We start from the raw sequence: 16,787 nt of genomic DNA, 5'->3' as shown, positions 1-16,787 counted from the left end.
CGTGACAACTACAAAGCCAGACAACGGTGACAGCAGCAGCAGGGGGCGAAGATGCAGTTGCAAGTGGAGTCGGGAGGGAGCCGCTTAGAGTGCAAAGTTGAGTCAACCTTAAGCACACACATACTTCACACTTCACACTTTGCGCTGCTTCTGTTTTTTGCTCGCATTCTCGCTCGCGTTTCTCGTCGTGTTCTCTACTGTACTTTGCAGAAGCTGCACTAAACTTTAAGTGGAAATGCATTGCGCAAAACGCAAAAAAAATAGAAGGCAGGAGCCAAGGAACCAACCCTTAGAAATGCAGACCAAGAAGTCCCAAGGATGCAGAGCACAACGCACACAGAAAACGCCGGCAAAAATGCAGGGAAATCGAATAACCGAGCGACGGATATAAAACAAAAACAGCAAAAGCCAAAGCAAACACACAAAGCAACAAAACAGTACAGCAGAGTTCTGTCTCTCATTCTCTCTCTTTCTTACTCTCTCTCCTGCTCTTTGCCTCCCTTAAATGCCCCATCCTGCCTCCCTTTTGTGCTGCGGAATGCCAGAGGCAACATTTTTTGTCATTATGTAAGCGTCGACGCTTCAGCAAAAACTTTAGCCCAACAGAGACCCATCTCTGTCTCTGTCGTATCTCAATGTCTGTCTCACACCACCCAGCATCCTGTCCCTTCACTCTCTCTCGTAATGCGCTCTCTTTCTCTCTCTCTTCCGCTGTGCAGTTGTCAAAAAATTGTTGGGGTTTAAAAATAGCAAATTCAATAAAGTAAAAGCTGTCTGCCAACTTCCTAAAGCACCGCCAGGCAAAGACTCAAATATTAACACAAACCAATCTCCCCATTATCCGCCCCCATATTTCCCCTCTTTGTCTACACCCTCTCCCCGCTTTGCCCTTTCTCACACATGAATGCATTTTCATTTTTTGCCCTGCCAAATGAAGCCAATGAAATAGGGCTCAAATTGACAGGCCGTCTGTATTTAATGCAGCCAATTTAATAAAATTATGTCTAATTTGCGGTCATCTGCCCTTCCCTGTCCCACTAAAACACACATACACACACACATCAATTGGGGTCACAGGGAGCGACCTGGGCAGGTCGGTAGATGCCCCAAATTAGCCTAGACAGTCCAATTAATTAGGCGGAAAAGCTGCCACAAACATGAAAGACACATAACGCAAAACGTTTGCGTGTCATAATCAAGTGTCCTCAAAAAGGGTGAAGAAATCACCTTATTGGAGACCTCAAAAAGCCGCTTAAATTGAGCACATTAAAACTGCTTTAAAATTGAGGTTTTCTTTTGAATAAATGATTGTTACTTTAAGCTACAAAAAGGAAGAATATTTTTATTGATTTACCTTAAGAAAAGTTTTCAATATTGTTCTCACATAAAACATCTCTATTATTTAACTAAAGAAAGCAAAAGCTACTCTCCATCATTATTTAACAATTCTGCTTAGCAACCGTCACAATTTATTTGCAATTCTCATGCCAATTTCATACAACTGAAAATTGTTTTCAATGGTTTCGTTGCGGCATCAGTTTCAGCACACATTCAAGACAATCGCTTGCGTCCCTCGTGCTTTTCAAGGGTATCTCGACTTCGTCTTAGATATCTCTTGTTGCATATTATTTCTATTGTCGGTTGTCGGTTGTCGTTTGTCGGTTGTCAGTTGGCCAAGGTGTTGTCGAGAACAACTTTACAGTTGGCATTATGCAATCGGGCTTATTGTTGTCTGAGGGAGGGAGGAAGGCGTGGCAGTCATGCAATGCACAGAGAATCAGCATCTCATTCTGCGGTGGTTGCTTACTATTACTTCATTCAATTGAATGCAAGTTAATTGCAAATTACACAATGCCAACGACAACGACAACTGGACAACTGCGACGATGTGGCATTGTTTTAACGATAGCCGGCAACAAAGGGTTAAGCACTTTAAGCACTCGTTGCACGTTTACTAGTTACACGCTGTTCGCTATTCGCTGCTCGTTGTTCTCGCTGCTCGTTGCTCGCTGCCACTCGTCCCTAAGTAGCTGCTCAGCGCACGTTCTCCCTCTTTGTTTAAACAAATATGTATGCAAATGCCGCCGCCTGCAGGCAACACAGATTGGGGGAGACGAGGTGAGGGTTGTTTTGAGTGGAATGGGTGAGGGAGGGGAAACCCAAGTGGCTGGCACGCTAGGCCCAACCCAACCCAACCCACAATCCACCAAGTGGCCAAGCAAATGTTGTTCCATGATTATGTCTTAAGCAACAAAAAGAACTAAAAGCTTTCGTTGTGGTGTTCAAGTTGTTTGGCTAGCAAACATTTAGAATGAATTGAAAATATGCTTCCTATCGTATCTTATTGATAGCAATGAGACTTTAAATGCAATAATCTCAAATTGTGTGGGGAACAACTGAAGACTGGGGAAGGAAATTTTTAAGATTAAACAGCTGAAGCCATTTAAATATCCAAATAGTATTGAAAATGGTATTGTGAATGAATATCAGAACACTTTTGAGAATAGAAAACTATTGAAAACTACATATTTAACAAATATTTATAAGGATTTGATTTGAATACACTGAAATATAATATTTGAACTAGTTTAAGAAATTTGAATGCTTTCTTTTTATTATAGCTAAAATAGAAATCTTTCAAGAAGAAATTACAAAAATATGAAAATTATTGAAAACTGTCATTTTAATAAAGATTTATAATGATTTCTCACTATTATAATAACGAATATGATAATATTTAAAAACTGTTGGAAACACTCTGTAAAACTATCTATAATGATTCAGTTACTTTTTCAGTAAACTTAGAAATCTTCTGAATCAATAAATTGCGAAATATTATCAATAAAGATAAATAACGATTTCTGTTAATAATAGTTATGTATATATTATATATTAAAATTTAAGCAAGCAGTAAATAGATGCCACTTTTAACACTTATTCTTTTATGTCTAACACTTAAAAAAAAACAGCATTTCATGTAACAAATTTAATCACTTCATGGATTCCCATAATAATTAACAATTTAAATACTTCACGAATTTCGAAAATAAACACTACACGAATTTTTATTTTAATTGCTGGCCGTAATTGCGGCCGTAAATCTGTTAACTCCCATGATATAATAGCCATTTGTCCGCAACATTCAATTTGTGTTTGTAATTAAGTTGCAGATCACTGAACCTTATAGAAATCAGAGCGGTGGCGGTGGCTGTGACGGTGGCTAATGTGGGCAACGATTTCCTCGAGACAGACATAAAAACTGATTGATCATTGATCAAGCGCACAAGCGCACAAAAACGAGGCCGCAATTTGGCTCAGTGTAAGCCGGAGTGCCACATATGGCAACAGGCGACGACGACAACCATCATCAAAATAGACATAGACCATAAAAAATCAGCAACATTTGGCGACGACCCCAAACGGCAACTGTTGCCAGTTGTTAATATTATTGTTGTTGCTGTTTCTGTTGTTGCTGTTGTTTATTGTTCCATTCAAAGATCAGCAACGTCGTGTGCTAAACTTGCACCATATCAAGAGGCCAATGAAGTTGCCAGCTGAGCGCTTTATACCGATCCGATATTGAGACTTGATTTTGCCCAGCTGCGCGTGGGCAACAACTTCAGCCCCTCCTCCCCTTCCTCTCGTACAACGACCCCCTCAAAATAGCTGAACCGCATTTTCTGCAGTAAATGAAGCAAAATTGCAAAAACTGTTTTTTCGTGTGCCAAATTTGGATGCCAGACGAAACGTTTCAAATTGAAACAATAAATTTCAAGCAAAAAAAAAAAAACGTAAACGTTAAAAAACAAATAAAATACGAACAAAATTTACATAAAATAAACATTTGCATGGAAATTATCACATTAAATGTTAATTTGTCATTTTATGCATAGGCAATTTTCATAAAACAAAAAAAAAACAATATTTACATATTTGTTTATATAATTTTAGGGGGGCTGGCATTAATTAAGAATAATTTGCTTATAATTTCGGTTTGCGCTTTTGCTACTAATTAATGACGGACTCGCGTAGGCGAAAGTTTTACATTTCTTTTTTGTGTTTAATTACAATTTTATGGGTTTTAAAGTCGCGCGACAAATTAAGCGAAGAAGAGGAAGCACGCGAACGAAATGGAAACATTTTTAATGTGCAGCCTCTAAAGATGAAAAACTAAAAATAAACAATAATCAACAAAATACAATAGACAAACAGCCCTCGAGTCCCTCGCACAGAAGGAAACAAATCCCCAGAATGAGAATGCCAACAATAAAAACGCAGCACAGCAGCCGCTGTCGACGTCGGCGTCGGCGTCGCTGTCAAGCGCAAGCAACTGTTTCTGCAAGACAAAGAAGACAACACAACAGCGACTAAGGAGGAGCGAAGGAGAACGCGGTAGTGGTGGGATAGTTGGGGGAACTGAAATTAAATATGGTTTGTAACCAGAATTCCGCACTAAAAATAAAAAGAAGAACTCGATGCAGTCGCACGCGACGAAGAAGGGTGTAACTGAAGTACACACACACACATGTATTTACATACTTACACACACACATCCATGCATGATACTTGTGAGTGTAAGTAAAGAACAAACAGCAAGTTTATACAAATTAACTACACACAAACACACGCATTTGTATTGTGTATTGCGGAAACATTCAAATTGCAATTGCAATTGGAGTCTTTTGCATATTTGCATAAATCGCGGCCATTGCAAAACAATTAACGGCGAACTACGATAAATGACGCGAATGCAAACGAAACGAAACGATAACAAATCACAATCGAAAAGCAAAATGCGCAAGAACCTAAGACAACAACAAGAGCAACAGCCGCCGCTGCCGTCGTAGCAGCAGCGATAGCGACTGCAGATAAAGCACAAAACAACAACACAAAAAGTTGTTTTGACTCTTGTTTTGATTTCTTTTTTCGCAATGATGTTGGCGACTCTTTGGCTCTGGCGCTATCGTTCTTATTCGCTTACTCCCTCTTTTTCTCTGTCACACTCTCTGAAGCAACGGTTTCTTGCTCGCACACAAGGGCGAGCCTTTGCCTGTTTTTGTTGTTGGGGATTGACCAAATTCTGAACAAGGCGAAACTGCAAAACCAGTTAAGCAGAAAGCAAGTCCACAAAAAAAAAACTGTAAATGCAGCAGATCAACTTTTGGCCAGGTGTCCCCCCAATGAGCCAGCAGCTGTTTGATCACTGTGCAAGAAAATTACAGCAATACCTGCGCCTCCCCCCTCTCACCCAACAGGAATCCAGTGCGCTTCTGCGCAGTGTGACCAGGCGTAGATAGGACAAGCGGCTAAAATGCCGCTATTATAAACATACATAATATACTTGCTTATAATTTTAAAACACTACGCACCTGTCAAACTTTTATGTGCACCAAAAACATCAATTATTGCGCTGAAGCTTTTGCAGAATTTTGCCGCTGCGCATAAACACACAGAAACGCACACACACACACGAACGCCCTCTGCTTGCGTTTGTATGTATGCGAAGTTCAACTTCGGCGCAGCAGCAATCGCTCGCTTCGCTCTTTTTGCACTCTCTGTTTCGTTCTCGCTCTCGCTCGCACGCAGACGACGACGCTACCTTTTTACATTTAATTTCTTTTTGCGCTAAAGGAGTGCCGTTCACTGTTCACCGTTCATCAGGCTTCTGTTTTGCATACAGACACACACGCACCTTCGCATAAACGTTGTAGTTGTATGTAGTAGTACATGGACAACACAATGTACATGATTATTTTGTGGCACTTTTCCTACTCCTCCTACTTCTATTTTTTTGCAAATATTCAACACTGATTTTTGCAAATAAGTAAAACAGGAATTTGCACGCTTAGAATTTATAAAATGTATAAAAGATGCTGCTCAGTGCATTGCTCGATAAAATCGCAAACATTTTAATTCAATTCTTGTGTTATTCTTTTTTTTTCTTATTTGTATCTGTCGGAACGCGTCGTAGGTGCGTCGTCTGGGCGAATATTTTCGCCTGCTAATGTTGCGCAGCAGCCTCGGGACAGAAGTTGGGTTTTTTCTTTTTCTGATTTTCTTCTTTATTGCAATTGCACGCACACACTTATCACACACACAAATCGAATTTGTTATTATATTTTGCACGCACTTCTTTAAACAAAACACAATTCTTTTCAGACGCGCGCTCGTTTGCGGCTAAATAAAAATTTTTTGCATTAACAAAATAGAATTATTTTGCCACTGTTAAACAGTCCGCTTTTCTAACCGTACGCGTCGCCGATTCGTTCACAACTAAAACGCTAACTCTGCAAAAATGAGTGCAGAGAGAAAGAGAGCGAATGTATTAACAGTGACTTAACAGCAGCCACCACCATCACAAAACCCGGCAAGCTGTTTTTGAATACAAACTTTTAATTAAAAAATCAAAAAATAAATGTATTAACTCTATTTATATAAATTTATTAATGAGTAATTTAGTGAGCATTAATTTGTCGATGCAAGTCATATGCACACAAGCTATTAACGGAACTCTTAAAACAGCCCTCTCGCTGTGCACTACGACATTGGTGTTAAGCTCAAAATGGCACTGTTGAGCAACGTATTTAGAGTGACCATCCCATAGTAGAACCAAACACAAAGAGTTGAAGCAGCAGAAGAACTGCTCGCAAAAAATAGTTTCAAAAAACGCTTTAAAAATGCGCGAACTTGTGCTACTAATGGCAATTTTGAGCTGCCTTACGCATGCAGCTGTATCCCTTAATTGCACTAAAGATTTGCATCATCTGGCGGACAAACAGATGTATTTCATTATCTGCACCACAACGCATGCAGTTCCAGTGCGCGATGAACGAATTTGTGGCAGCTGCAAGTCGCAAAATGATGAAATGGTTGCCAGCTATAACGGCCTGATGCAGAACTGTTCGGATCTCTATAAGGATGTGAATCGCTTAAACATTGTAATTACCACGCATGAACTGCTCGAGGGTCTGTGGAACAAAGCCTATTGCGAAAGTAAGTCAAGTTGAGTCGATGACTAATGTAAACAAACACAATTGCATTTGATCTGCGGTCAGCAACTGTGATACACGCCAAAGAGCGGCGCCATTGGAGACTGTACGCCCTCTGACGGACTTAAGCAGAATATAGCAGGTCCTATTGGAACTCTCTACAGCTCGTGTCCGCCAGGGGGCGACAGTCGACATTCTGTTTCATGTGTCCTATTGGAATTCCCCGCAATTCATATGAAATACCTATTGGTAATCAATATTTATTAACAAATTGCATGTATTTTTAGATTGCTTTGAATCTGGTGGACACTTGTGGAATAACTTCACGGATTTATATTACTCTTTCCTTGCGTGCAATAGATCGACCAATGCCAAAGATATTTGCACCGAATGTAAATCGCATTATCTGAATATGAACGATTTCTACACGGATTTGGATAAGTCACAAAAGGGTCACATCTGTTTCGATATACAGGATATTGTAGGTGCGCCAGTTTAAAGGTTTAAGGCATTTATATTATTGTGCATTTCTTTTGCATTTCAGATGAATAGCACCCGTGTCCTGTGGTCCAAGCAATTAAAATGCTGTCAGCGTGAAGATAAGATGACAACATTCCTGACCAGCGTTGGAGTCGTGGCTCTGCTGCCGCTGTTGCTCTTCTACGGCACTGCCATTGTGCTGACCAAGCGCAGGGAGGCGCGTCATGGTCTGCTAAACGATCAGGAACCTGAACTCGATGCACCTTCCACCTCACAATTGATCACCGCAGCAATTCTATCGACGCCCTCTGAGTCCCCGGCTGTGGTGACAGCCAACACAGAAAAGATAGCGAAGCTTTTGACGCGCCCTAAAGCTTTCAGTGATTCGAGCGACAGCGACGACGAGCCTGCAATTAAGCCAAAGAATAACTAAATTATAAGCATTATCCCAACTAGTGTGATAAGCATTTTGTTTGATGGGAAATTCCCTTGATGTGTTATCTAAACTAAGCGAATTTTCCTCATACGTATTATATTCTGAAATTGGAAAATACGCTTTTATCTACAAACGGGATTCCCCAAGAAAAAAATTGCTGAGCCTTTTTAACTTAAACGATAGTGATACTATTTCTATTTGTATCAAGGAATTACATCAAGGATTTCCCTTCATTTGTTATCAAGAGTGAGCGAATTTCCCTCAAAACATATCACAATGGGAAATTCTGCTTCTAAATATAGGGGATACCCCAAAAAAGATAAATTGTTGAGCCTTTGATACAACTTAAGCAAAACCATTTAATTTTGTATTCATGAAATTTCAAAATTTCTCTGCTAATTTCACTTATAACATATCTGAAATATTAAAAAAACAATGATATTTTAAATCGTATTACATAAATTGTTGAGATTTTTATGCAACCTAGGCAAATCCATTTTATTTTGTATCCATGAAATATCTTATGAACATATTTCTCTTCATGTATTACCAAACTTGAACGAATTTCCCTTATAAGCACAGGTACTTTTATATTCGCAAATCGGAAATTCCCCTTCAATTAGGGGATTCCCAAAAAAAACAATGCTATGATTTTGAATTGCATGATTAACACATGAATTGTTGAAGATTTTAACTATTTCACTTTGTCTCTATAAATATTTCATATATGTATACTATATTTTAAATTACCTTTCAGTGTTATCGCTTCTTGGGGAAATTCCCTTTACAATAAGAAAACTTTTTTAAATATTTTTGGAAAACTGAACTACTTTATTTTATTTTGTATTTTGTATTTTTAATCTCAAGATTCATATGTTTGACATACATGATCAACATTTGGTTAGTTTGTAACATTTTGGTAAAATTATTGAGAATCTCTTCAAGTTGTGATAATGTGAATACGAATATGAATATGAATACATGTCGATATATTATATATATATACAGATTGAACTTAAGCTTAAGGCAGGTATACAAGATGTGTTTATAACTAAACAAGTGTGCCCAGATGCTCGATATCCAGATCGGTGGCATATAACGATGATTCAGGGTTGTCAACAACGCCAAAGAATTGCTTCTTGAGCATTTTGGCATCCGTTAGCTGCCGCACATTGCAATTCTTCTCGATTTGCTGTGGATCTTGTTTGCGAATCGTTTCGCGTAGCTGTTGCACGTTCGCGTGGCAACTGGGGGCAAGGTCTGGACTCTCGTTCACGTGCGGCAACACTTCAAACTCACGTCCCAGACATTCCAAGACGCCCAATTTGGCCTTCAACTGCTCATTGGCCATCAACAGTTGTCGTTCCACGCGATAGATGTCTGCCACCTGCACGGCCAACTCGCCATCGAGTCGATCGATCTGTTGCAACACTTCTCCCTTGGTGTGGTAAGCGTAGCGCACCTGTTGCTTCCGCACTTTCGCATGCAGTCGCAGCAGTTGTTCCTCCTCGCGTTGCAGCTGCTTGTTGAGTGTGTAAACCTTTTCGAGCCAATAGATTTGCATGTCATCTGAAAGGTTTGTGTCAACTAATCGAGTATTCAGTACGTGCCTAACCTCACTTTTGATATAGCTTACTAACCTGTGGGAAATTGTGGTATTCTGTGTCGTTGCTCATCGCCTGCCTCGGCTGGTTTGTCTATCGTCTTCAAGTAGGCATCTAGTAAATAGTTTTTGCCCAGTTCTCGTTCCCTCACCCGATGTTTTTCCTCCTCAATCTTCAAGATTTGTTGTTCCTTTTCACTGCGGAGGAAAATAAAGTGTCAACAGTTTGTAAATCGTTAATCTTTCACATAATCACGCTATAAAACACTCGCACTGTTTTACACTTTTGAAAGATTGAAATCGATGTTAATAGATAAAATATATAGCAATTGTTATACGTCTGTTAAATATTTTAAGGATTAATATAGAAGAAAATGACATTTAGAAAATATATGTTGGCTGTGAAATGTGATTTATATATGTTTCAACTGTTATACTACTGTTATATACTTTGTGAATCTAAACATTAACATTTTATAAAATTACCATTTATGAATTTGAACTACTAAATATGATGAGAATGCATTTCAACTGTTATACATCTGGTATACAACTTTATATAAAACTGTTATACACTTTTTGAGTTTCAAATTTACACTATAACCACAATATTGGAAAAGAGAATCTTAAAAATATGATGAAATGGTAAAATATAAATGAGCTGTGAAAAATAATTTAGTTATGTTTGAACTCTTATACAACTGTTATATAATTTGTGAATTTACACTGTAGACATATAAAGATTGGAAAAGTGAACTTAAACAAAAACTATCTTCGAAATGTGATGTTAATGCCTTTTAACTGTTATACAACTATTATATAAATTCATATAGCTACAATTTTAAATTGATGTGCATATGTTTAAACTGTTATACACATTCAAAGCTGTTTAACATACGTTGGTTAAACTATCTACGCTTTAAAGCTGTTATATCAACTCTATTTTTGAGAATACCTCTTTAAAAACATGAATTTAAATTGACTAGACTGTATATAAACAATATAAAACTGTTATATAAAAGTAAGTTAATCAGGTGAATCTGGTTAAATATAATTTCTTTGTTGTATTGTACTCACTTTAGCAAACACATTTGCCTATTGATTGTCTCGTCTTGAGCCAATATAATATTCATGAGACGTTCGTTTGGATTTCCATTGCAATGTTCCTTCTCCTCTTCCTCTTGTTCTCCTTCTACCTGCTGTTGTTCCGATTGTTGTTGTTGAAGTTGCTGTTGTTGTTGCTGCTGTTGTTTGCTTCGCTTTGGTTGTTGATCGCCAGCTGCCCTCTGCAGTGCCATTTGTGCCACCGACTTTGTGGCAGCAGCAGCAGCAGCAGCAGCCGCAATGGAAGCTCTCTGCTTGCCCCGCCGTCTGCGGAATCGTTCACTTCGGGAACTGCCCACGGGACTGCCCATGCCGCTGTCCTTATCGGTTGACATGGACAGCATCGAGAACAGCTGGTTATGGTTATGGTTCTGGTTGTTGACTCTCGCCGCTGTCAGAGCAGGTGTTGTTCTCGCTAGATTTCGCAGCTGAAGCTCGCACTGCGTTGAAAGAAAGAAAGCGTTTTGTTAGCTCAATTATTTGTCGATTGATCGGGGATCATTTTTAATAAGGAAGGAAAAGGAATACAGAGAAGAGCAAAATTAGAAGATGTGGATTTGCTTGAAGATTACATTTTAAAAATTTATATGAATTGACTAATTAAATGGAAAAAGTTTGCATCACAATCTTAAATTCTTAATTCTCAAAGAAATACAAAAATTTAGCATGGCAATAAAATGTCGAATATCTTGAAGATAAATTAGGAACCGGAATAAATAACAGTGAAGAATACTTTTTAAAAAGTGTAGTAAATTGGTAAACAAAATGAGAAAATTTGTATCTACATATATTTGAAGTATACCATAAAAGAACATTCTTGAGATTAATAAAGAATTGGGGAAATACAGATGGCATGGCAATAAAGATAGACTAGGAGCGAGAATAAAATATATTGAAGAATGCATAATAAAGATTGATGTAAATTGGTAACTAAAATAAGAAAACTTATCCAAAGAAATTTCTTAAGATTATAGCAAATAAAGAATTAAAGAAATTGTACTTTTAAATTAAAAATTAAAAAATAAGTGTAAAGATATTCAAATTTGAAAAATAACTTCAAAAGTGAACTCTTTTGTGATAGAAACCAAATTAGGTATGATTATATGAAATAAAGAAAGAAACGATTTACATTAATGGAATTTTGTGATTGTAATTTGAAGAGATTTTATTTAACAGTATTTATCAAGGTTCGTAATAAGAATTTTTTTTTTTTTTTTTAAATACTTTTTTAAATCAAATACTTTTAACGTATAGTACATTTGGTAGTTCCTTGGGCTGACATTCTGGCATATTTTGCATTTTATGATATATTTTGAATGTAGGTTTTGGTTTTAGTATATTGGCGGCATATTAATTTGATACATTTAAAAATAAATACCGAACTATTTTGCTTTTATTCACAATGGAGCACACTCAACTTTAGCTTTGTTACTAGTTTTTTTTGAGTCACGATTGTATTTTGTGATAAAGATTGTTATGGTAGAAAAAGAAATTCAATTACTTATAATTACTTATTATGGTTGAAGAAGAAACCAACAAAAATTCAAAATATAATCATTATAATGTAATTGTTTTTTAAATAGCTTTTAATGATTACGATGTCTGGTTTCTAATTCCGAAGATTCACCGTGGAAAACTCACCAGTTTCTTGCCGAAATTATCTCGCAGTGGAATGACGTCAAGCAGACGAGTGCTGCCATCCAAATATTCCTCGAAATGACAGTTTCTCAATTGTTTGACAATCACGTATTCATGCGAGTTCTTCTTTACTAGACTCTTGCTAAAGTTGGTCGCCTGTTGGTCGTCCTCCTCTTTGGTTTGGATGGTAATTTGGTTGTTTGATTTGCCAATCGCTTTCGTACTCGAACTTCCATGCTTCTCCTCGAGATCCTGATACTGAAGCAATGCACAAATCAGATCAGCACAGGTGGTCGATGAATCCACACCTGAGACCCAATGTTTTTCGCCATCGATTGTTATGGAGACGGTGTCGGAAAGTGTTTCCATTGAGCCATATGAATCGCAATCAACATTCAAGTCATCATCATTATCATTGGGTTGACATTTGCTGGAGTTCTCGAAGAGGGAAGCGGCTGTGGAGACTGTGGCCGGGATTGAGGCCTTCTTCAGGGAGGCGTTGTCTTCCTCCAACATTGTTGTTGGCACTGCGAGCAGAAGAGCGCCATCAAGAGAGCACAAAAAACACATAAAAAGAGAGAAAGAGAGGGAGCGAGATACAGATACAGCATCAGAAGATTGTTATGTGTCTTCTCGAGTCTTCTCTCGAAACTCATTTGCACTTTGGAATCGACCTAAATCCAGTTGATTCATCGAAGGAACAAACGCTGGGAATTTCATACATACAAGCGTAATGTATGTACATGTTCATTAATGACGTCACCCAAAGCAAAACTGAAGAATCACTGGAGTATCACATTGTAAAACCAAGCAAAGCAAAGCAAAACAAAATTAACAAAAGGGTTAAATCGTTTGGCTTCCTCTTCGAGTGGCCAAAGAATGAATGAGAGAAACAAATAAACAAAATAAGAAATACGTGTTCACATACAACACCATTGTGCATCCTGATCAAATTGCTTCCGTATTGTTGTTTTGATTAATTGTCTGAGATATCAGTTTCCTTTCCGTTTCGAAAAGAGAAAGCTAAGTACACCAAACTTAATTCTATCTCTTCGTCTCTGTTTTCAGTTGTTCAGCATAGAAACTGTAATATAATCAGTAACAACTTGAACGCAATCTGAAGTTTACTCTATGTTGAGTATGTGATATATTTGCAAATATCATTAAAGAAGCTGAGTACATGAATTGTGGTTGTTATAAACTGTTATACACATAGCATCATAAATAGTTCATATTGAAATATATTATAGGTTGATATCATAAGAAGCTGTTATAAAGTGTTATACAATACAAATATAAAAGAAGCCTAGTACATGAATTTAGGTTGTTATAAACTGTTATACGCGTTGAATAAAAATTCAGAAATAGTTTATATAGAAACATATTGTAAGTTCATATAAAAAAAACTGTTATAAATGTTATACTAAGTTTCTGAATATATTGCTAACTCGTCAAACTTTAATAATAATTCATTAAACTGTTCTACACATAACAACGGACATAGAAATGTGTAACTCCTTGAATAACATATTCTTTGGATTTAATTATGCTACAAATTTGTAAACTGTTATACTGAGTTTCTAAAAATGTTATAAATTCGTCAGAAATTCAATATGAACTGGAATACACTGTTATACATATAACAACTTGCATATAAAATTATCATTCTTTGCGTTCGTATCGTTTCATATTAAAATTTACTAAACTGTTATACAAATCAGTACAAAACTGTATGCCTTATAAGCATGCTTGTCTGTATCCGCTTGAATGAAACTGTCATACGGTCTGGACAATCCATGCTACACATTGTATTCAATTAATGTAATACATAAATAACAGATCATAGCGCACTTAAGATTCAAGAAAATCGCATACAAAAACTGGATATTGCTAAGTCTTAAGCCTGTGCAGAATTACAATTTCCAGACACATTGGCATTTGCTCATTTAGTTTGTTATTGCTCGTTGGTGTTTCTCGTTGTTGTCTTAAAGTGTTGTTGTTGTTGTGGCTGTTGCTGTTGTTGTGGTTGGTAGCCAGACAACTGAGCAGCGACATCGGCCATCAGGTTTGAGCATATACCACACCCAGATTGAAGTTTTTGTTTGGCATTTAAAATGAAAGCACTAAATACAAGTACTTAAAGCATAACACCAACACTTAGTTAGCGACTAACGAGCTTAGTACGGCGCTTAATACAAGCTCTGTGTAAAGACTTTTACTACGGCGCAAAGCATAAATAAAAAAAAGAAACTTTCAAAATAACTCAAAGCGTAGCGTAGATGAATGAATCTCAACTGTAACGCATTATTATGATATACCCTATATGGTGTGGTAGTGACTTAATGGGGTATATTGACTATAAGGTAACAGGAAGTAAAAGTTCATGTTATGCGTGGGAATTGTTTAAGTTGAAAGTTGAATTGTGAAAAAAAAGTTTAGGTTTTGGTATGATAAATTTGAAAACGTTTTGAACTATTCACTTTTCACTTTGTTAAGTATTTGTAATGAAAGGTAAATACATTAAATAGAATAAAAAAAAAATTGATTTTTTGTTTATACATTTTTTAACTTTTTTTCACCTTTTAGAAAAACCTGAAGTATTTTAAGTAAAAAGTGAATAACGGCTACTTTAAAGTCAAACACAATTATTTCCTCACACATTTCTAACAAAAAAAAGTTATATACGATTTTTATAAATTCCAATATTCTTTTTTGGAAAAGGCAAAATCAACTACAATCCAAAGAATAGTTTGTTTTAAGAAGTTTAACCAATCTTCTTCCTTTCTTTAAAACAAACTTCAATTATTTTAAGGAATAGTTTATAACAGCTTCTTTAAAGTCAAACACAATTATTTCCTCATACAATTCTAACAAATTCTAAATTCAAATATTCTTTTAAGCAACAGCAAAATCTATCAATTGAAACTTTAAAGGGTATCAGATAAGTCACCAACAGAAAGTTAGTGGTTTTATCTTCACATTTTTTTTTTGCGCCGACTTCCATTTATAATGGTTAATTATGTTGAATTGCTTGGGTGATGTGCGGGGGTGTGTGAGTGTGCGGGCGCCTCAAGGGGGAAGTTGGTTTTGGTTTTGGTTTTAGCTTCGGTTAAAAACTGCGCCGCCCATAGAAAGTTACAGTGCATCAAATAATTATACGTACACGACGACGCGCAACGCAACGCAACGCGGCTTGAAATCGTTAAACGTCTTGAGAGATGCGCCGCATATATTTAGCACAGAGTCATTAGCATTTTGGCCAAGTTTAAAGCGCTGACCGTTAATACATAATCACGAATAAAATTATTTACATAATATGCGCAAAATAAAAGAAGAAGACGTACGATCATCTAACGGTATAAATTTATGCCGTATTGTTATTGTTGATGGAGCGTTTGTTGTTTGTTTATGGTATTGTTATTATCACGTTTAATGTTATTGTTTTTATGGATTTGTGGCACAAACTTTCTATAAGAATTAATTTGATTTGTTTGTCATAAATATTTGCACTGCAATTGGCCTTAAATGCCATCAATTGCGGCTTATTATGATCTTTTATAGCCCGCAATTCTCTTCGGTTTGTTACACTTTTTATGTAAATGCGCTTGCGCGTGTGTGTGTGTTTGTGAGAATTTATGTGCACGTATACGTGTGTGTGAGTGTGTGTGTGGCTTTTATACTTTTGAACTTTCCCGTTTGGTTACACCTGCTGGCAGCCCGCCGTTAAGCTCAACCAACACATTTGGCGTCGTCACAACAACTGAGCCAAGAATCCGAATTCAACTAAAAAGCAACAACAAACCGCGCTCAACAATGTCTTCGACTCTAAGCTGCAAGAGAAACTTCAGCCAAAGAGAGTAAGATTCAGAGAGAGAGCGCGAGTGAGCTCAAGAGAGTAACGAACCAAAAGTTGTCTTCGGCAGCTTTCGGCAGCGCGCGCTGTTGTTGTCTTCGCACACACATACACCGACACACACACTCTCATTCATTTACTCGAAAAATTTGTTTGCAACTGCGCTCTTACGGTAACTTCACGGTTCAGTTTTGTAACTTGCCTAACGTAATTGCTCCAGACTCAGCGCCGCACTTCATCTTCCCCTCCTGCTGTTGCTGCTTCGGCTGCCTCCTGCTGAGCTGTCAATTGTTTGTCTGTCTTGTGTTTTGTGTTTGCCCAACAAATTCTCAGCTACCAAACTGCAGCACACAGATCTTATGAAACGGGCAAAAGATTTCTGCTGATAAACGAAATTATGGGAATTGTCATTCCCTACTTATTGTTTTTATCTTAGTATTAAAAAAAGAAAGACAAATTTCATAATCTATACCTGGTTTAATTCACTATTTCGCCACAACATAAATGAGTTTTTAAGCATTAGCATAAACATTAACATAAACATTACTCAGTTACTCAACAAGTGGCCGCTGATCTCAATCAATTCCAGTTTTTGGTTTTTTTTTTTAAGTTTTTCTTTTAGTCCATTTCAAACATCGTGACGGCGTCTGTTGCACTTGCAACAAGTTACGTTTGTTTTCGGGT

At 37.1% G+C, this 16,787-nt stretch overlaps 2 protein-coding genes across 5 annotated transcripts; one reads left to right on the top strand and one right to left on the bottom strand.

Annotated features, from left to right (window-relative positions):
- The first annotated feature begins 6,595 nt into the window (after positions 1-6,595).
- LOC133842513 (osteopetrosis-associated transmembrane protein 1) lies at positions 6,596-8,731 on the top strand. The gene is made up of 3 exons (XM_062275629.1): positions 6,596-6,993; positions 7,277-7,470; positions 7,534-8,731. Exons 1-3 carry the CDS (start codon positions 6,678-6,680, stop codon positions 7,900-7,902), a joined length of 879 nt encoding a protein of 292 aa, XP_062131613.1. The 5' UTR covers positions 6,596-6,677; the 3' UTR covers positions 7,903-8,731.
- On the bottom strand, positions 8,721-16,032 carry LOC133842512 (probable E3 ubiquitin-protein ligase bre1). Of its 4 annotated transcripts, none has more exons than XM_062275628.1 (5): positions 15,931-16,032; positions 12,254-12,777; positions 10,586-11,052; positions 9,546-9,706; positions 8,721-9,474 (listed from the first exon to the last, which is right to left on the bottom strand). In XM_062275628.1, coding segments are annotated over exons 1-5 (1,671 nt in total). In that variant the 5' UTR covers positions 15,932-16,032; the 3' UTR covers positions 8,721-8,956. The 4 variants fall into 4 exon arrangements, with proteins under 4 accessions (XP_062131612.1, XP_062131609.1, XP_062131610.1 ...); XM_062275625.1 differs by having other exon boundaries at positions 8,722-9,492; XM_062275626.1 differs by having other exon boundaries at positions 8,722-9,492; positions 15,595-16,003.
- Between the last annotated feature and the right edge of the window lie 755 nt (positions 16,033-16,787).

This window comes from Drosophila sulfurigaster, chromosome 3 (genome assembly GCF_023558435.1).
Source record: "Drosophila sulfurigaster albostrigata strain 15112-1811.04 chromosome 3, ASM2355843v2, whole genome shotgun sequence".
In the NCBI taxonomy this organism is placed as follows: Eukaryota; Metazoa; Arthropoda; class Insecta; order Diptera; family Drosophilidae; genus Drosophila; species Drosophila sulfurigaster.
Note: the sequence above shows the minus strand (reverse complement) of the source record. Positions and strands in the feature narration are given on the sequence as shown.